The following is a 21,233-nucleotide window of genomic DNA, read 5'->3' on the forward strand; positions in this document are numbered from 1 at the left end:
GAGGACTCGCGTACGTCGGGAGAGGTACGGTAGACTCGAGAATAAATAAATTAAGACTCTCAATAAATAGTCCGCGGGAACAAGTGCGCGGGAACAAATAAATACTACGTGCTAATCGTTCGCCGTGGCGCGCGCTCGCGCGCAATAAATAGTCGCTCGAATAAATAGTAGTTGAGGAAATTAGCGCGGGAGTTTAGTCGCGCGAATTCGCGGCTGAGCGATTCCGCAATTCATCTAGGTCTACGTGATCAACGATTATTGTCAATGACTTCAACGTTTACTGCCTGCACGCACGCAGCAGATAACGACGCGCTTTTATGGCCCGGCAGTCGCGGCAGGTGCTAAATCAATTTACATCGGTCGCTCGCATACGATGCAGTCTCGTGCGTGCGTGCGTGCGTGCGTGTATGTGTGTGCGCGTGTGTGTGTCGTCTCGCTGGGCGAGAATGATCGATGACTCGCTGACGACAGTCTAATATTTTTGCCGCTTCGCGTCTAATAGTTGAATACGTGCCGCCAGGCATGCAGGTAGTCTTGGTACTTGAGAATCACTCCCCAATCCCTGACCAGTCGGTTCGTCTCGTCCGGCAGAATCCGCTCGCGCTCGCTCATGATGCTCCGCTGCACGCGCGTCGGCAGTCGCAGGGACGGCAGCGCGAGAATGTTGCTCTCGACTTCGCACAGCATGCTGTTCAAGTACGTTTGCGTGCCTCTCAGGGCTTCCCACTTCCTCACGTCGTCCTCGTCCTTCACCAACTGCTCGAACGCCACGGCGAATTTCTGCAGGTCCGTGTGCAGCTTCGGAAAGTGGTTGACGATCTGTAAAACACACCGTTGCACGGCGAGATTGTAGCGACCTGCGACCTTTCACACAGGGTGTCCCGCTCGCGAGCGATAGTCCCGGATCGATCGATCACTCGATGATGATTAGGCAAAGCAGCGTCAACTTTAATCCCGCAGGCTCGGTGAGACTGCTTTAACGCCGATCGTCGCGACATCGCTCGCGATCGAGAAGCTATTCTAGCGGACTCGCACGCGATTACGGACGTTTAATGCTAGTTTCATCGCGTGCAATATATTTGTTGGAAGCATATCTCGGCGGCGATTTGTTTTCTCCAACTTCAGGCTTTGTTTAGCGGCGGCCTCCGAGCAAAAATGAATGCCGTGTCGCGATATAATAATAATAATAATAATAATAATAATAATAATGATCAAAATCGAAAAATCATAAGAACGCCAACACGTCGCTTCCGAGTTTAAATAATTTTTCTAAATATATTTTTACAAAGTTATCATATATGACTTGCGACGTATGGTCGAGCCGAAGAAAAAACTCCGCGAATTGTCTCGAAAAACGAGACAGACTCGGTCTTTGTTATCTCTCTTCATCGCTCTAAAAACATAGTAAAACAGCTCGACCAATAAAAATTTACAATTTGAATATGTCCCGTCACACACATGTAGACCTCGACAAAATCCTTACATATCGCCCCGGACGAGCGATTTAACGAGTCAAAGGAGAAAGTCCGGCGTGGATCGTCGCAAAGTAACCCAAACATGCGAATCTACAGTTGGCCGCTTTTTTCCACTAGTGACGGCGAGATCTTTACGCGTCCGTTTATCGCGTAATTATATTATCGCGAGCCGTTGGAAACTCAGAGGCGTCTCGAGAAAATCCCCGGCGAGCGCACCGGGTTGCAATTTGCGAATCCACAATGACGAAAGAAAGCAGCCGCGAGCAATTGCGATCGCGATGAAAGAGACCGGAGCTGAGATCGGCGATTCGCGCGAGACAGTTCCGCGATTGATAAGATCTCATTTCCGTGCGCGTTATCAACGCTCGCGGCTCAAGGCGCCGCGGGGAAGTCCGCCGAGGAGCCTTCATAAAGTCCTATCTTTCAAGAACGTGCAACCAAGATGCAGACCCGAGTGCAACGCGGTGGATCAATGCAGTCCGGGCGATCGGGGCGTGGCAGAGGGAGAGGAGGAGAGAGAGAGGGAGAGGGAGAGGGAGAGAGAGAGAGAGAGAGAGAGAGAGAGAGAGAGAGAGAGAGAGAGAGAGAGAGAGAGAGAGAGAGAGAGAGAGAGAGAGCGGAGCGAGAAGAGAGCGAGAAGCTACGTGCTCGAACGCGCCGGCATCCGGGGAGTACCGCGGGTCGCCGCGATATCAGCCTGCGTTATCAGCGCGTTCGCATCGAGGAGGCAGACGAGCGCGATTACGCAGCCGCGCGACCCGGCGAACATGAGTGCACACGTACCACCGCACGTTGCGCGCGCACTGCACGAATGACCGCGCTCGCTCCTGCTCGCCTGCTACTTTATAATAATTACCGTCTCATTAAAATTTGTTATTTAACGTTGCGTTAATCAATTGCAACCGGACGGTCAGCGGGCCGGCCGATCGCTGAAAACGCGCCGGCCGGCCTGCGACGCCGCGGCTCCGCTCTCCCTCATTCGCTCGCTGTCTCTTTCTCTCTCTCTCTCTCTCTCTCTCTCTCTCTCTCTCTCTCTCGGTCTCTTTCACTCTGTTTCTCTTTCTCTCTACCTCTCTCTGCTTCTCCCTATCTACATTCGCGTCGCGCTCTCGCGCTCCGTCTCTCACCTGAACGCGCTAGACCCTCGCCCAGGTTGCTCTTTCGTTTCTGCTACACGGTAACGACGGTTATGAGCGATGAATATTAATGACCGAGAAGAAACTAACGGCTCGCGAAGTGCAACGTCGCGAATGTCGTTGTGGAACGATGTTGCGCGCCTCCGTACGATGGAGGGACTCGCCGCGACTCGCGGCGCAGCGGCTCGTCGCCGATCGAGCAATCGCGACTCGAGTGTCGCGTATCGCTGCCAAGTGCCTCCGACACGATAGTTTCGTCAATCGCTCGTCTTTTCGGTGTCTTTCGGATCGGAGCGAGAGCTGCCCTCGAGTCACTTTCACGAGGACGCGCAACGCGGTGTTAATTGGCGCTTACCGTTTGAGGACTGGCGTTGGCCAGTCGCTTCACGAGATCCACGTCCTTTTTGTCGGGCAGCCAGTTGGGTATATATTGCTTCTTCTTCACGCTGAAGTCCACCCTCTCGTACAGATAATTGTAGTCTCGGCTCAAGTAGTCGCCCATCAACAGCTGGTGCTGCAGCCTGAGACTCTCCAGGCTGTTCATCGTCTCCTCCTCGAGGACCTCCCACGAGGCTACCTCGACGTCGTAGTCCTCGCCGCATGGGACGTGCCACGTGGGTACGGTAGACCTGGTCACCCTCTTTGGTGCCGCGGACACGGCCACGAAGACAGCCGCGGAGATGAGGCAGACTCGCTCGAGGAACATGTTCGGATTCGGTCGGGGGTTTCTCGTTAGAAACTCGCTTTCGCGCGCTGCTTGCGGCTGGAACGGTGCGGCTGCGAAAGTCGTCTCGCGGAAAAGTGCACGCGGCAAGGCACTCGCACGGAGATACTCCCGATCGGCGTGAGACCGTGAACTGAGATTATCGAACTCCCGTGCTTCCTCCTTATATATGGGATTGTGTAAACAATCGAACGTACGCACGCATGTTCAACGTCTCGTGCGCTGAGACGTCGGCGGTGGGGTGGAGGCGAGCGGCGAGCCACGGTTTTTTATTGTCCAGCCGGTGGAACCCCGACAGTCACAGGCGCGCGCGCGCCTCAAGTCCCCATCCTTGGCACGCAGACGCTTTTTTCGAGCCACAATGAGGCCGCGATAGACCGATGCAATCAGCGGCCGAACGCACGAGAGGCCTCTCCTCTCGCGCGCGCGCGGCTCAACAGGTCGCACCGCGCACAGCGCTCTCGGGACGCGGTCTTGCTCTTCTTTCGATTGATCATGAATTTATCATAATTACGGGCACTTTCGATCTGTTTAACACATGCGTCGGCGCAGCAGACGCATGTTCCTCCCACGAGCGAAAGAACGATCGACTTTTGGAAGATGGACGTGTCGCTGCTCGATTTGGAAGTATGCGCGAGTCGTGGGTAATCTTTACTGAACGATCCTACGATGTCGAGTTCGCAGTCTGAGGTAAGCTTGCTCGCCCAGATGTCGCACATGATCGTCCGTTTATCTTGCTGAATTAATCATTACAAATCTACGTGGTTATTTGCGAAATGATGCAGGACTTTATCCGGTTCGACCTAATCCACGCATACACGAGATATGTACGTGTATGCAGAGTGCCTGACGATGAACAGAAATCTCTCGTGTGCGTATAGATTACGTCAAGCGGAACAAAAAGTTCCTCCACCTCTTCGCGAAGAGCCACGTAAAATTTTGAATTATTAATTTAAGAAGATTGGCGAATAATACACATATACACAGGCTCGGGATCTTTCGGAAATGGAAAATTATGAAGATTAATCAGATCAAACTGAGGAGAAAAGTCAAGTACCGTTATCGCAAAAGTCGCAATAGTTATTAACTTATTAATTATTGAAAGTGACTACATCTAGAGGCTCTTTTCACTGATAACTCGAAAAGGTTTAGGATTCAGGGTTCAAAGTTCGATATACTCACATCTTTCGCTAGGCACAATAGCCGTCGTATACTTGTAGATTAGATCATTCTGAAAAAGTTCTTTACCATTTTGCAAATAAGTACGCAAAATTCTAAATTATCGATTAAAAGAGTCCCTCTAGATGTGGTTATTTTCGATCATGAATAATTTAATAACTATTGCAATTTTTGCAAAATGGTACTTGACTTTTCTTCTCAGTTTGATCTGATTCATCTTCACAATTTTTCATTTCTAAAAGAAAGACCCCCTGACACCCCATATATGTATACAAAGTATATTAAGCACCTAATTATATGACGGCTATTGTGCCTAGCGACAGGTTCGAGATTCAGGTTTTAAAGTGCAATGTACTCGTATCTATCGTATCGTTAGACACAATAGCCGTCATATAATTGTAAATTAGGTCATTCTGAACAAAAAAAAAGAAAAGAGAGTCCTCTACTATTTTGCAAATAGTACGCAAATTTTCAACTTATCGATAGGAAAATCCTCTAAACGTTATTTTCAATCATTAATAACTTCATAGCTATTGCGATCTTTGCAAAATGGTACATGACTTTTCTTCTCAGTTTGATCTGATTAATCATTATAATTTTTCATTTCCAAAAGATCCCTGACGCCTTATATATATATATATATATATATATATATTAATAATATATTAATAAACAATATATATAAATAATCAATCGGTGGAATCGCCGATTAATCATAGACATCCTATCACGGAAATCATGCGGCTATCCAAATATATCTAAGTGACGTGTTCACTTAGATAGCGGTCCCTAACAGTTATGCTTCGCGGATCTCGCCCACATATATGGACGTTTCGATTTTCCCCGAAAAACACACACGGTACCTGTCGTCATACATTTGTGGCAATTGCACGTACGTCGGAAGTACGCTCGACCCGTCAGAAATCTCACAGAATCCGCGCGCGCTATTCAGGCGCAAACACCGTTCTATTTGCATTGTGATTCAAATGGGAAAGCCGTGTCGTCGTCACGGGCGAGTCGCCGGACTTTCGGCACCGACACGTCGTGTGTTACGCTTACAAACGATTATTTTTACCCACCAGCGTAGCGCCGATGTGACGATCGATCGTCATTCGGCAAATTCGTTTGGCCTCCGAGAGGGAATAGAGTTTGCATCGGCTAAAAAGATGTTTGCGATCGGAACGTCGCGAATTCTCTCATCGTCCTGCCGCACTTGGTATTTCGAAGTACGGTGGAAGGATCTGGGAAAGTTCAATCTGTCATTATAGAAATTATAGAAACTCACACCCGCATATCTCAGGAATCGAAAAGTTATATATTTTCTGCGTGAAAAACTGAAAAATGTGTGTCGTGTTTGAAATCTCGGGCGGCTGAGTGAAATAACGTCTCGACTTTGGCGAATATTGAAACACCACCCATGTAGAGATCTTATTGGCCTTCTTTGATCCTGATTTGATTGCAAAATTCTCGCTTGACGAAGCTTGACAAATCGCCCACGTCATTTCCGGGCGCAACAATTCGTCGCGTGACAAAGACAACAATATTCCCTTTTATCGCGCGCCGACGAAGCAGGCCTATCTCTAATCGGCCGGATCAGCCCCGGGGGATCTTGACGTCAGGAGGTCAGTTCTTTTTCGCCGAAACGTGCCGGGCAGGGGATGTCGGCAAAAAGTTCTGAATGAAGTGGACGTAACGTCGCGTACGCACGTCGACATGCGTACAGCGCGGCGCGTCGTAAAAAGCGATACTATAATTAGGTCGTTCGCGAATTCACCGAAAACTAAGATTAGCGATTTTCTCACGGTCCATCGGGAGAGATCGACGCGACGCGTCGTGTCGTGACGTGACGTCCTGCTATTTCGCGGCCGCCGAGTATGTGCGTGTGCGTGTATCGCGATCGAAGGAAAACAAACAACGGGCAAACGCAGAAGCGCATCGCACGCAGCGGCTTCGGTGATTTCATCAAAATACGCTGAAGTAACTTGAATGTGCCCGAATGAAACGCGATGGTTCATTCGGTGACGTTTCATCGATGAAGTCAATGGAGGGCGTCTTGCGGCAGGGACGCTTACGGTGACGTGCGACGACGAGCGGAAGTGAGAGGAAGACACGGCATGCGAGGAGTGTCGTCGTTATCTTCGGTAATTGTGGGATCTATAAATATGAATGATCGATTGAACGATTACGCGCCCCGCGGTTGCACCGTGAATTAAACATTCGCAAGTGCTCGCGCGCGCTAATTGCTCGCGCATACTCGTCTAAGCGGCACGAGACTGTGTGGCACGGCCATGTGTATATTTCAGTTCTGCTCGTGTATATATTTTACACAACAAACGATTTACATCAACGCGGCGGTACAGCCGGACGGCCGCGCCGCGCCGGGCTGCGCAGCGATCATAATACACTCAAGCTCCGCAAGCGCAAAGTGCGGCCAAGGGAAATTTATAACCTATCCGCCCTTCGTGCACTCCTATTACTACATTTGCTGCTTCTGGAAAATCTCTCTTGCGAATCACGGGGAGCCGAGCTATCATGCTGACCTGATCATCCTGACTCGCGGGAAAACAGTATAACGGAAACGCCGCGCGCGTGCGAGTGAAGTTTTCGGCGAGCGGCCGAAGCGCGACGGTCGGTCTGCCATTCACAATCATTACAAGACTGTGTTTGAGTTACACGGCGAGCGCCGTGTGTGATATTTTTTCTTCCGCACGCATCCGCTGTTGTCGTTTAACCGCGCGACGTAATCTTTCAGCCCCGCGACAACTGCTACTTCGATAACGCGCGCGAAAAGATATCAGCGTTAGACATTTTCCAAGGGCTCTGATCGACAGTTTCCCTCGTGATAAAATACCTCTGGACGCATCTACGTGTGTTCAAACAGATTACATATTCAGGACCAGATCGTTCGAGAGATCATGTTTCGAGAGACACGCGTGACATAATTATCGACGATTATCGCGATATGAATATCGAGATCATACGCGGTTACTTTCCACAGCGCGCGCACGAAGAGTCCGCGACTATTCAATCACAGGCAGATGGATTGACGTGTTACGATGCATGAGACCTCTCGAGCAAATTCATCGAAAGCCGGTATCTCACCGCCATCCACGATGAAACGAGTGTTTCGCGCGTTTCCGGCGATAAATGTTTATCTGTCCTCTCTCTCTCTCTCTCTCTCTCTCTCTCTCTCTCTCTCTCTCTCTCGAACAGAATATCGTGGTCCCGTCATGCGTTACGGGGCATGATCGTGCGTTACGACGAATGCGCGCTCTCCTCACGTACTCCTGTTATTTCCTGATAGAATGTGCATTTTTGCACGTCCGCGATATCACCGGAAGCAGCGTTATCGAACGACAGCCGCCGTTAGATTGTCGGGACAGGTGAGAAAGGAGGGTTCGTCCCGCGGTCTCACACGCATGACTCCGTAGACATTCCGCTTCGATACAAAACATTGCATTTTATTCGAGACGATTACACATATTACATAAGTACGGGAATGAGACAAATAAATAATACATGCAATGGTAACGTGATACAATAAATAGAACAGAGCGCTGCGTAAAGTATGCATGTACGTCGGAATAAATATGCTACGTGTAATTCAACGGTATATACGTAATGGTCCTTAAAACGGCTAAGGAGTGCGCGTCAACGTCAAGCGAATCCGGAGGCGTCCACGTGCGCACACGTGGTGTGGTAGAAAAAAATATGCGTAGAACGTTAATGATTAACGGGGGGACGCGCTGGAAGTACTAATAGTGCCGCGCCGCCGTTATTAAACGATACAAGAGTCGCGTCTCTACATCATTTAAATACGCACACGTACACGTACATGTACGTGCGCGTCTCGTAGCCTATCGCAAAGGGCGCGCCAGGTCGTGTGCGTGTGCTGGCGCGAAATTGACGTTCGCACGGGCGAGAGACCATCTCTGGTCGGGATCTGATCTCGTCTCGAAACGAAATCCCGTCCCTTCGAATTGACGTAATGGTCCCTTGGTGCTTTCGCACCTGCATAGGCAAGTCGCAACGCGCGCGCGCGCGCGCGCACGTTTTCCATTCACAGGTGAGACGACGGCGACAGGAATCACGGGAAAGCGGAATTCCCGGCGTTTTGACGCCGTACAAAAACGTCTCTCTCTCTCTCTCTCTCTCTCTCTCTCTCTCTCTCTCTCTCTCTCTCTCTCTCTCTCTCTCTCTCTCTCCCCCTCTCCCCCTTCCTCCCTCCCTCTTTCTCTCTCTTTCTCTCTTTTTCGCGCCTACGACGGAGCGCGATTCTAACGGACTAACTATATACGAAAGATAAAATTGTCATGTTGCCGCGCGACATGGCGAGATTCTACGGTAAACATACGAGAAAAGAGGAGAGAATCACCTACGTCTAAAGCACGCGTATGGTATGCGCCAACGCACCATACCTGTCATATTAGTGTGCGTGTATATGTGTGTGTGTGTGTGTGTGTGTGTGTGTCTCTTATGTGCTCGTGTGTACGTGTACGTGTTTGTCTTCTTGCTCTTTCTCTCGTGCATGTGCGTGTATGCGCCTAACTATAAACGTAGGAACTCTGTACGTCCGCGTACGCTCGGTATATCACAGCTAAACAACACTTAAGCTCTCGCCGCCTGCTCAGAGAAGAGGGTTTAAAGCTAGAATAAATAAGTTTGACGAACCGCCCGGAACTCGCGTCGCTGATCTTGTTCACCTGCGATCGCGCCGCCGACGCGTGCGCGTGCCGACCGCTTCGCGATCCGACGCCGCGACTGAGCCGCGCGTTCACGTTCGTGCAGCAGGTCGCTTCTTCGTTCGACCGTAATCCGTCAGCGTAATCTACGTTTTATTAAGTAATTAAGTACCGTGCGCAGGACGAGGCGATCAGACGCACGACGCGTCTGCACGTTTGGCTCTCTCTCTCTCTCTCTCTCTCTCTCTCTCTCTCTCTCTCTCTCTCTCTCTCTCTCTCTCTCTCTCTCTCTCTCTCTCTCTCTCTCTCTCTCTCTCTCTGTCGTCCTCCGACAGGCGTGTGTCGTGTTTTCCGAGGAGAAAATCCATGTTTGCATATACTGAGCGCTCTAGAGAAGGACAGTCTGCGTCGCTGACACATTCACTCTTTCTAGCTTCATTCTCACCGAAGAAAGCTAGATGAAGACGGTATGCCTGTGAGAGAACATAGCTGTCCTTTACATCTCACTTTCAAAGGTCTCATAAAAAGACACAGTCTACGTATCGAGTTGTTCGAAAAGTTCGCAGGGACTTTCGCAAAGAATTCAAAGCCGATGATCTTACTCTAATCGATCGTAATTTTGGTTGGCTAATATATGGGCCATTTTTTCAATTTAATTTTTTCAATTGCAGAAGACGAAGAAGGGAAGAAAGTTACGCGCCTGGCCTATGGGGTTACTCGCAAAGATCCCTACTTTGCTCTCGTCGAACAACCCAATATTCCCGCCTATAAACGGTAACACCGATCGCATCCTCGTAACGTGTTCATCAACGTACTACTCGCTCTTTGCTCGGCACTATGCATATGTTACTCGATATAATACTGTTCAGAAGTAAATCTCTTAATACTGGTTTCTAGTTTATTGTCCATTAAGGATACTTCTATTGCCGCCAGTCGGGCCGACCTGACTGTTTCACGCGCGCACGCGCGCGCGCGCGCGTGTGTGTGTGTGTGTGTGTGTGTGGAAAGAATCTCAAGAGCCATTAAATTAATTATTCACAAGGCGCGGTTGTGTCGCGGAGACGCTACCGCCGCTTCTTAATCTTAACAACAACAACAACACAGCGTCGGGCACGATTGCTGATCGGCGAACCTGCGAGTCTACTGAACGGATGGTAGGTCGCGATAATGGATATAAATACGAGGCTTTACGTATACGTGTGTGTGTGTGTGTATGTGTGTGTGTGTGTGAGACGTGGTACGTGCGAGTCGACGCTGTACAGAGCTAGAAAATTCGGCAGATCTCGTCGGTGCCCGTGTGAGACGCACCTCTCAGTCCGCGAACAACAACAAGGGCTTCTTCTGCTTGTTCCTCATCAGTCTGTTCCGCGGCGGTCCCTTTCGCGGCGGCCGCTGCGCCAAGGAACTGTTCCGGCCAGGCGCGAGGCCGTGCTTCCTCGAGGATCTGCTCTGCTTCTTCTTCGGCGACGCTCTTTTGCCGTTCTTCTCGCCGACTCTCTTCTTGACGCTCTTCTTGACGGAGTTGAGCGGCTTGATGGTGCTGGGATCGCAGGTGCCGGGCCCGGTCGCGGTGGCGTTACGGAACGCCCTGGTCCAGTCGTTGAGGAAAATCTGATAGAGTCGCAGCACGCCCCAGTCCTGAATCAGCATCAGCGTCAGGTCGCCCTCGTTGGCCCAGTTGGGGCTCTCCGTCACGATATGCGCCTTGTGCGGGGTGGGAAGCTGCAAGCTCAGGTTCAGAATGGCGGTCTCGACCTCGCACAGCATCTGCAATCGTGATCGTAGGGAGACGAGGCGTCACTAGAGGTTTTCATCGTGTACGCTCGCTTGCGCGACTTCTCCGACAGTCCGTCGCGCTCTCGTGAGCTCCGCGGCGGCGCGACGGCTTGATCAACGAGCGTTCAAGATCGGGCTAATAAGGCGTCGATAAATCTAACGCGTCGTGTTGTCGCCGAACGATTAATTTGATTTACGAGCGATCCCGCGGCGATGCAAATTTCAATGAATAACGAGCGGCGCGCGTCATCCGACGAGGCTCCGAGGCGCAGCCGGGGCGCCGCGACTCACCCGCAGGATCTCGTTGTACATCCCCTCGACGATCTCGTTCCGTCTGTCCATGGTGAGGTCGACGTTGATGTGCGACTTGAGTTGGTAGTCCCGCAGGTGGTGGAACGTGATGGCGAACCTCTGCAGCGCGTCGTGCAAGCGCGGCAAGGCGCGCTCGGCCTTCTTCCCCTTTTCCAGGCACCAGAGCTCCTTGTGATACCACTCGAGCTGCTTCTCGGGCAGCCAATTCATTTTGTACTGCTCCTTCAGCACTTTGTACACCTGTGGCGGAAAGATGAGATAATGTTTAGTCTCGCGCGCACCCGTAATTATACGTCGCCGAGCGCCGAGCGCTCTCGGCATAATCAATTTCTGCGAATTCGCGAGATCCTACGCGGAATCACGCCCGGCGCGTCGAGTATATTTAACCTCCTCGCTACTACGCGCTACTCTAATGGGCTTGTTGTGCATCATGCATCGAGAGCCAGAGGATACTCTTCCGTCGCTGTAGAACGATCTTTTCTTTTTCTTCTCGTTTCCTTCTGATAGCGTTCAAAACTCGATAATGCCGATCACCGACTTTGGCGTTCGCCAAAGAAAGTCGCTTCACGATTAACGCAAAGCTGCGTGAATCTGCTTGGTGGATGCTCTTAGGTTCATACAAAGTTACTGGAAACTTTTACTTTGATAGGATACCGCCTGGAAAACTAAACTGGTATATTGCTTAGTATGCGACTAAAACGATAAAAAGGTTGGAAACTGTCAGTGTAAAGTTCGCCGGATGGGAAAATTCTGCAGCTTGCACGAACCTGAAGAACCTTCACAACTCGGAACTCGGAAGCTTAACCCTTGAACATTAGGATGGGTGAAAACGACATTTTTTAATCGTTGCTACTAAATAGCAGCACATTACACAGCGATGTCCTGCTAGGATTTATAATGTTTATAAATATTCATAGTTCATGTATACTAAAAAAAAATAATAAAAAAGTTATGAGTGAAAATTCACCCGTCCTAGTGACAGAACCCCACAACCCCAGTGTTCAAGAATTAAGAGAGAGTAGGGTCGGAGAAAGATTGGCGGGAAGATCTCTCTAAATGCGCGGTCACAGTTCTCCATCGAACACGCACCTGTCGCACAGTCGGACCAGATGACATTTTTTGGTTCAAAATTCTCTAGAGACCTGAATTTCCAACCGATCATCGAGACCAACGGATGAGGTTGATCCTGAATAAATTCCAAAGAGATCTGTCTAATCGAAATTTTGGAAAAATTATCGATTCAGAGTTTATGGGTTTAGGGTTTGTCTTAAAAGTTTATCGTTTAAAGTACAGCGTCTTGGGTTCGACCTCAATGGGTTCGAGCCTTATGGATACTAAATGCGAGATCCCAGAACTTATAATCACCTTTTAGAAAACTCAGAATTTCAAAGCTCATCATTTCAGCCCGCATTAAGAAAGAAATAAACCATATGAACCCAATAAATAAAAACATGGAGAACATTGAACAAAACATCCAACCCTAACCTGATGGTCCATGAGCCCAAAGCTTATAAACCTCAGCTCATAAGCCATCATACGAGGATAGAAAGTAATCACCGTCGACATTAGCATGACCCAATGTGCACCGCGTGGAGAGTGTCGAATAATGAGTATTTCACAAGTTTCTCGCGTTTAACGATAATTTTTCCTCTTTTGGGGCTAGTAATTCGAAAAGAAAATTTCCTTTTTAATTTCGGCAAGACAGATCTCTTCGGAATTTATTCAGGATCAACCTCGTCCATTGGTGTCGACGATTGGTTGGAAATTCAGGTCTCTAAAGAATTTTGAACCAAAGCGTGTCATCTGTGCGTCGGCCTGTCCGTCGTGCGCTTTGAGGCGAATCAGACTCCCGAATTCGACGACAGCAGCTTGTCCGCTGAACGCAGCCGTTTCTCGCCGACGTGACGGCGAAATAGATCTGTGCGAGCGCGAGAATTGATTTCTTCATTACGCGCTCTCGGAGCGGCTGAGTCGCAGCGCTGCGGGAAGGCGCGTCGCGAAGTACGGGACTCTCTCGCGGCGCGTCTCTCGCATCTCGCAGGCTCGGACAGCGTCGCGCGCGGTGACTTCTCTCGCCAGAAATCTCACGCAACTCCATCGCGATGCCGTCACGCCGCATAAATTCGATAGGCCGCACGCGTCGCGTATTTATGAATTATTTAGTAGATTATCCGGCGTGACATTTCCGCGCCGCAATCCTCATTCCGGCGGCAATAATCTCGCCACGGACGACGGACCGGTGCGCCGCGCCGGTACGTTGTTAGCACGATGTTATGTTATCGGAGTCGCACGGTATCACAAATCCGCCGCGGAATGCGGCCGCACGTATCCCGGGGTAAGCTTCAAAGTGATAAAAGTCCATAAACAAAATATACCGCTCTATCGAGGCGGCCCGAGCGATCCCCGTGAACTCGATCTTAGTGTGCGCGTTCTCTCTCTCTCTCTCTCTCTCTCTCTCTCTCTCTCTCTCTCTCTCTCTCTCTCTCTCTCTCTCTCTCTCTCTCTCTCTTGAGCAGACCAAACAATAACATCCATCTCATCTCATTACAACGGTGTTATAAACGGGTAAAGCCTCTTATGTAAATGCGCGCGCGCGCTTATCTCCGCTCCGGCCGCCGCGCCGCGCCGCGCCGCGCCGGGGCACATTATTTAATAACATCGCGCCGAGCACGACGACAAGTTTTCAGTCACACCGAGAGCGAAGTTCCGCAACGCGCGCGGGAAGCGATCCGTCATCGAATCCGTCCACGAAGAGCGGTTGCGAAGAGCGCGCCGCCGCGGCACCCTTCAAGTGGAAAAAGCAATCGCGCTCTCGATGTGCGCAGCGCGTGGCACATCGTAACCGATGCAAATTGCCGGCGGAAAGTAGGACTGTGTGCAGCAGCGATGTTGCATTGTGCGCCGCGTGCACGTGCGCGCGCGAGTCCCCCTCGAGCGGCTGCCCACGCGGCTTTACCCCGAGCCGAGCCGACGCGACGTGCCGCGATTAATTACGGAATCGCGGTCGCGAGAGCGCCTCAGCGCAGATCTCTCGTCTCGTCGCGTCTGCTCCTCTCTCTCTCTCTCCCACTCTCTCTCTCTCTTCCTCTCTTTCTCTTTCTCCCGGTCTCTCACCTTGGAGTAAATCTCGTGCATGTCCTTGAGATCCTTCCTGAAGTGATTCTGCGCGACGCGCAGCTGCGTCTTCACCCTCTTGAGCGTCCTGTGCACGCTGTGCCGCTGCGGCATCCTCTTGAGCGTCGCCACCACCGGGGTGCCGCAGGGTTGCGACCAGGGCTCCATGTTGTAGGAATTGGCCGCGAGTCGGAGACTGCAGGCCGGCGCTCCCGAAGCCGGATTCAGCCCCGAGCTCAGGAAGAAGGCGAAACTCGTGAGAGTGACCGTCTGTGCCACCGAGTCTGCAAGCGGAAACAGAAAGGCGACGTTGTAGAAGCGTGTGCGTGTGCGTGCGTGTGTGTGCGTGTGTGTGTGTGTGTGTCTGTGTATGTGTGTGTGTGTATGTGCGTGTGCGTGCGCGCACGCGCGCGCGCACGTGTGGAAGGACATCGGCGACAACGGCGAGATTATAAGCGGAGAGAGAGAGACGCGCTCGCACGGCGCGGAAGGTGGCATTTCGCTCTCGCCGCGAATCGGCTCGCCGTCGCGCGGATTGAGAGATATTCGACGGGAGAGACGCGCGGCGCGGCGGTCGCGCGACGCAAGTGTGCGCATAATGCCGCTGCATAAGGTGATATTTATATCTTGACGTTGGATCGATCGTGTAGATAATTCGCGGCTCTCGACCGATAAAGTCAACGGATCACGGCTGAAGAAAGGTCATTTTGCGAGGCATTTTGCCGCGCATGGAGAGAGAGGGAGAGAGAGAGAGAGGTGCAGCGAGAAGCGCGAGAGGGAAAGGGAGAGTCGAGGAGTTCTTCCGACTTTCACGCTCGGCGTACCTACGTGCACGGGCACGTAGGTACCTACCATCGCACCTACGCGCCAATTTAACAGCGCCGATCGTCGCCCCCGCAGTAGGAAATGGGTTGCAAATCGGAGAATCAGGATTTATTGCGCAATCGAACGTCGCGGCTTACGAGCGCCCTCCCGCGCCGCGGTTTCGCCCCGGCTCGTGCGCGCGGGTCTTTCGAAATTGTCGAGGCAGCAAGTGCGCCGTAATTGCGGACTAATAAGGCCCGCGATACGCCTCGCGCGACACTGGACGGAGCTCTGGGCTTTGGACGGCAGCGAGGCTCGCCGACGGAACCGAAGGATCTCTCTGAGTGAAAATCGAGCGATGTGATAGCAAAGGACGGTAAGAGGCACGCGGCTCTCGTTTGCTCGTTGTTCAAAGTGCACAGATCGATTTATCGCGTTAACGGCGTTTCGATGGCACATCTCCCGCCGAAATGACAGATCGTGAGAGATTCCGATGGGCAGATAAATAAGCGCTTTGATTATCACTCTGGGAGGCCTTGGCCTCCAGGAGCGTTTAACAGAAGGCAATTTGTAAAAGCTGTCGAGGTTGCTGGTTTCGTGTAACTTTTGCACGTGGCGCAAGCGCGCTCAGACAGCGCTGCTTTGAAAGACAATGGAAAGTTGAGGCTCGTTGTTTAGCTCGAACGATAGTTCGAAATGTCCGAAAGTATTCATATACAGTCGCGCTTTAGGTTAATCTGTTTTCTGGCGGAGAACACGCCAGAGATCGAACCTAACGAATGACTTAAGCGACTTGAGGCGCGACAAGAGACGCGCGCGAGACGAGCCTCGGTCAAATAAATACTTTAGTTATCATTAGATGTTCAAGAATAAGACACTTGGCGGATCGCGGTGTAAGCCCAGTCTGAGAGTTGATTGCGACTCAACGTTTCCGCGGAGCAAATTAGCGGGATAAGTCTGATGGCAGTTGCGCGCAAAGTGTGCAACAAGGAGGTCACGTCGGATTCAGCCTCGTTGACGGCAGCGTAGGTAATTTAACGTCCGGCAATCAGCCTCCGTGAATAGCTCCCCGTGGTTGGCAGGCCACACGGGGGATCCCGGGCAGAGCGCGGAAAAAGAGAAGAACGGAGTCGAAGCAGCCGCGCAGAGCGGAGAGGAACACCCAGGCGCGGCGTTCTCCGCGGCGAAGCGCGAGCGTCGTCTCTGCGAACACTCGCGCGGGTCGTGGCGAAGGCATCATCGCGTCGAATCGATTGGCGCGATCAATGGCGCACCGGTAGTGTCGCAAAGCCCGACAAAGAACTCGGCGCGAACGACCGCGTGGGCAATTAACGCGCGTTGATCATTCGCGCGCGCCTCGATTCATCCGAGGCGACGTGACGCGACGCGACGCGCGCGACGGCTTTGACGCGAACGATCTCTCAGGTGCGAGGCGTAATGGGCGATTCGATGCGATAGTTGGTGCAATTCGCACGTCCGTCACGCGTGAACTAACGTGCGTGGCACACGGGCGAAAGCGAGCGCCCCTCGGCTCTTAATAGCCGCGCGCGATGCTCTTCAATGACGCCTCCGAGAGAGCTCAGCTCTTATCGCGTTTCCCGCATTTTCTGTCGTCGCGTCTCGAAGAGCGAGCGAGCGAGCGAGCTAATCGGGAGAAAGTGTACGGCCGCGTGACACGGCGATGATAAATCAGACTTCCGAGAGTGCGCTTGTTTTGACTCTCCACAATGAGAGCGTCTCACACTAATCCCCGGCATTTCTCCCGGAAAGACGTGCCACTGAATCCCCCTGCTCTCTCGTATTTCGCGCTCGCAATCGCGACTAAATTTCTGCGTTTCAATTTCTCCCGGCTGGCCGGTGCGAGCGAAACAGAGAGAGAGAGAGAGAGAGAGAGAGAGAGAGAGAGAGAGAGAGAGAGAAAGAAAGAGCTAATGCTGTTTCGTGCTATTGCTTTGATTTGCATACGCTGTGAAGCGCCCGCCGACTCGGCGGGAACGCTCCAAGTCGCGAGTCCGGATTTTTAGAGCGCTATCGCGACGAGGGATCTGCGAGCGACGTAACAATAAGTCCCAATTCGATTAGCCCGTTAGCGCGAGGAGAAGCCAAGCTGCGTGGCTGTGTGTATCTTATCGTAAACTCACGCCTCCTCTTCTTCTCCCGGAGTTGCCCCGAGCTAGCGGCCTCAGCCGGGCGTCCCGTATCCTCGGCCGCGCCGAGCGTGTGGGCGTACGCGCTAAAGGTGCACCCAATATTATATGCACTCCTAACGACCATCGCTCCCAACTATATCAATTTACGTCCTCGGCTAGCCGTCGCTGCTTTCGCACGTCGCGCGCCCGCGCGCGAGTTATCCGCTATCTAAGGCGGACAGCGAGCGCGGCGGGAGTAAGTTTGCGCGCGGAGTTTTCCGCCGCGCGGCAGCGGCCGCTGACAGGCTACGATTCCATTCCGTTCCCGCCGCGGCGTGAGACAGCCGGCTTTCTCGAAAACGTCCACGGCCGAAACGCGACGGATGAAAGGCGGAACGGGGTGATTTCCCACGGGACTTTAGCGATTTTGCGCAACCTTTCCGGAGCTTCTTCTCGATACCCGCTCGATACCGATCGTGCGGAAAGCTGCACTTGCGCGGCGAAGATGCGGAAGTATGCGCAGCGAGAATTGCGGGAAGTATGATCATATTTCTTTTGGCTACGCGATAATTACTTGAAAAGGTCCCGACTAGAAATTTATCCCATGGTCAGGTGCTGATCAGGTTATTCATTTGGACATCAGGTCCAATAAAATAAGGTAATACTATCGGGTCCTAGTAAGTCGTGTAACGCAGCGTGGATATCAGGACCTTAGTAAGGATTCATAGTCAGGTCCTTACTTTATGGAGTTACCTTATGGGATCCTTATTACGTTTTTTTTTTTCAAATTATGGCTCCTGATTACTCGCCACGGCTATATTGGATGATGACATTGGAAATAAGAAATGACACGCTGAAAATTCTTTCACGTCATTTCCAAATAAAGAGATATTTGCATGAAATAATACTTTAGATCTGCTTGAGCATACTTGTAAAATATTTCGGAAATAAAACATTAAATGAATATCATAAGATCATAGAGTATCACAAGGTGACAAGACATAAAGTAGTGTTGAAGAGAAAAGTTGCATGTCACGTTAATTTTACAACTATTTATTGCTGCTGCTAAAAAAAGGAAGTTTCTATAGCATTTTACAAATATATTCAAGTGATCTGAAGTGTTGTTTCAATGCAAACATCTTTATACGTGGAAATGACACCGAAAAATTATTTTGTTAAAACTTGATAATGCAAATCATATGAGGTACAATGAATAAGATTCCGACAAGGATCTGATCAACTGAACCTTATTATATCATACACTAAGTTGGTACATTAAGGTCCTAATGTGGACCCAATCATTGGAACCTTATGAAGGTCTTCCTTACTCATTTATCGTTAGGACATTATAAAGGACTGACTTACTTTGGATTACCTTTCATTCACTTTATCACCTATTAGGTCCTTATCAATGTTAGGCGAACCTGATCAAAATTTCTAGTCGGGGTTTTGTTCCTTTTTTACAATCCCTACGCGCGGTGAGTCCGCAGAGAAGTCCTGTGAAGAGAAGTTTGACGCAACCTCTCCGACGATATCTTCCGCGTGGAGAGCCGCGGGTTAACAACAAACGACAGATGGCGGCTAACTAATGCCGACGTCAAACCGCGGCTAGACGAGGCGCGGCGTCTTCGGAGGGGAGAGAAGCACGCGACGTGTCTCTCTCTCTCGCAATACCCCCCGTAATCGCGCTCTCTCCACCACCTATGGGGGCCACGCTAAATCGCACGCAATGATCGCGTATTGCGAGGCGCACCGCCTGTAGAACCTCGCCAGGTGTAATTATTCGAGGAGGCACCTTCCGCCTCCCGCCTCCCTTCTCCTGCACGGTGCACCCTTATTACGCGCGATAACGCCGATTCTGGGACGCGTTTCAGAACGAAACGTCCATCATTCGCGCGCACGGGGGGAATTATCCCAAATATACTTCTTTTCGACCATTCGCATTCCGGGCAGCGTGTCGATCGAGGTAACTTGACTCCGCTCGTGCGCGCGCGCGCGCGCGCACTTTTAATGCGTGCTTTCCTCGTCCCTCGATAGGCCTTGCCAAGGTGGAATCGCGGGGCTATCCTCCGCGATGGATTCTCCGGATGCCAGTAGTCGGACGATCGGTCGGCCCTCCGGTGATTTGGCGAAAAGGGGTGGCCAGGGCGACGCGGGGCGGGGGAGGGAGGGGTGGGGAGGGCAGTGCTCTTTTTTCCGCGGCACAGGACGAAGATTGTTGGTTTTGCAGCACCGGTACCGCGCGCTGGTGAATGCCCCAGGGCGGCAAAAGACGGTTGCTGCTTTCTGGGAACGGGTCGGAGTCCCGGCCGCACCGGGAGCGGTGATTGCGTGGTGATTAGCCTCCACCTTCGCCTGCCTCTCTTTGGAGAGTCGGTAGACGGAACGGGGAGGAAGAGCGAGAGAGAGAGAGAGAGAGAGAGGGAGAGAAAGAGAGAGACGAGCAGCGCGGGGGAGAGCCGGAGAGAGAGAGAGAGAGAGAGAGAGAGAGAGAGAGAGCCGCGCGAAGGCGCGTAAAGGCGAGAAAGAGCGTGCGTCTCTCGCAGCGCAACGTTCGGCGGGACGAGAAGACTCGCGCCGAGTGATGCCAGGAGAGAAAGAGCGTATAGGTATCATCGTGCGGCGAGTGCGGGTGAGTGTGGGAGCGAAGCGCCCGATAGCGGTGCCCCGTTCAGCTCGGCTTCCTTGGCGAACGCGATCCTCGCGATCCAAGCGCGCGCGCGCGCGCGCGCCAGAGAGAGAGAGAGAGAGCCGCACACACGCGTTGGAAAGTGCGCGCACGCACGCGGGGATAAGTATGCATGTAGCGCGAGAAAAGGGTAAAGAATAGAAAGTCGCGAATCGCGTGTCGTTGCGAGCTACGCCGCGGCAAGGTGGTGCGCGTATGCGTGTGTGTGTGTGTGTGTGTGTTTCTCCTTTTCTCCTTTTCTCCTTCTTTCTCCTTTTTTTCATCTTCGCGCAGACCGAGGCAATTCTCCGCCGCCGAGGGAGTCGGATCGGCGAGGTATAATTCTGCCGTCGATCGTTTGCGAAACCTTTGCCAGGCTGGAGTAGGCTGGAGTGACACCGTGAAAGAAAGCGCGCCTAGCCGCGAAGGGACCGCGCGCGCGCCTTTCGTACCGTCCGCGTGACTCGCCACCTCCTCCTTCTCCTCCTCCTCCTCCTCCTCATCATCATCATCATCGTCATCGTCATCGTCATCATCATTTTCATCGTCATCATCATCCTCATCGTCTCGGTGCGTCGCTGACGCGGCGCGGCGAGAGTCCGCGTGGAAAACTGAATTGGACTATGCAAATCGCTCCTTTTGCTTCTTTTTTCTCCACGCCGACGAGCGACAAAAAATTCCGTTACGCAAGAGATCCGTTAGTTGGCGATGACGCATCATAGAGATGCCTGGATATACCGTATGCGCGCGCGAAGCGACACGCGACCACGTCGGGTACACGTTTTATCATGAAAAACGCGAGTCTTTCGTTACCGCAGCGTCATTCATAAAGGTATGTGGGACGCGTAGCCGTGTCTCTTTCTACACCTCCTCGTCGCGTAGTATGCGCGAGTAACTCGCGTACGCATTAGTCATGCTTATACACCGTCGAAAGAGAGAGAGAGAGAGAGAGAGAGAGAGAGAGAGAGAGAGAGAGAGAGAGAGAGAGAGAGAGAGAGAGAGGAGGGAGGAAGGGAGGGAGGCACACACATTGCTCGGATCGGTACCTATGGCGTAGAGAGTGGTAGTATCACGCCACGGGCCAACGCACGGTGGGCACCATAGAAAAGATAGATTATGCGTGGCTCGCAACATTTGATACGGTATGCACATCGAGGATCGTCGGAGGCAGTCTGCAGAGGCGTCGGGTTTCCCCTGCTCGCTGGAGCTCTGAATCGAGCGTAGATTAAAAATT

At 51.8% G+C, this 21,233-nt stretch overlaps 2 protein-coding genes across 2 annotated transcripts in view; both read right to left on the reverse strand.

Annotated features, from left to right (window-relative positions):
* Positions 1-413: 413 nt before the first annotated feature.
* On the reverse strand, positions 414-3,317 carry LOC105188021 (uncharacterized). Its single transcript, XM_011149229.2, has 2 exons — positions 2,967-3,317; positions 414-819 (listed from the first exon to the last, which is right to left on the reverse strand). Exons 1-2 carry the CDS (start codon positions 3,315-3,317, stop codon positions 496-498), a joined length of 675 nt encoding a protein of 224 aa, XP_011147531.1. The 3' UTR covers positions 414-495.
* Positions 3,318-9,492: 6,175 nt separating this feature from the next.
* LOC105188022 (uncharacterized) overlaps positions 9,493-21,233 on the reverse strand; it is a 31,120-nt gene continuing 19,379 nt past the window's right edge. The window contains exons 2-4 of the mRNA XM_025307275.1: positions 14,399-14,682; positions 11,264-11,524; positions 9,493-10,963 (exon numbers count right to left, since the gene is read on the reverse strand). Of these exons, the coding sequence (XP_025163060.1) occupies positions 10,508-10,963; positions 11,264-11,524; positions 14,399-14,566 (885 nt within the window). The 5' untranslated portion in view covers positions 14,567-14,682 and the 3' untranslated portion in view covers positions 9,493-10,507. The remainder of the gene's footprint in view (positions 10,964-11,263; positions 11,525-14,398; positions 14,683-21,233) is intronic.

Source organism: Harpegnathos saltator, unplaced genomic scaffold (assembly GCF_003227715.2).
Source record: "Harpegnathos saltator strain DR-91 unplaced genomic scaffold, Hsal_v8.6 scaffold844, whole genome shotgun sequence".
Lineage (NCBI taxonomy): Eukaryota > Metazoa > Arthropoda > Insecta > Hymenoptera > Formicidae > Harpegnathos > Harpegnathos saltator.

Bases quoted from the DNA above. Each gene is read 5' to 3' on its own strand.
- LOC105188021 (XM_011149229.2), bottom strand. From the start codon at position 3,317: ATGTTCCTCGAGCGAGTCTGCCTCATCTCCGCGGCTGTCTTCGTGGCC. The intron at 820-2,966 runs GTAAGCGCCAAT...TGTGTTTTACAG, and splicing joins CCAACGCCAGTCCTCAAACG to ATCGTCAACCACTTTCCGAA.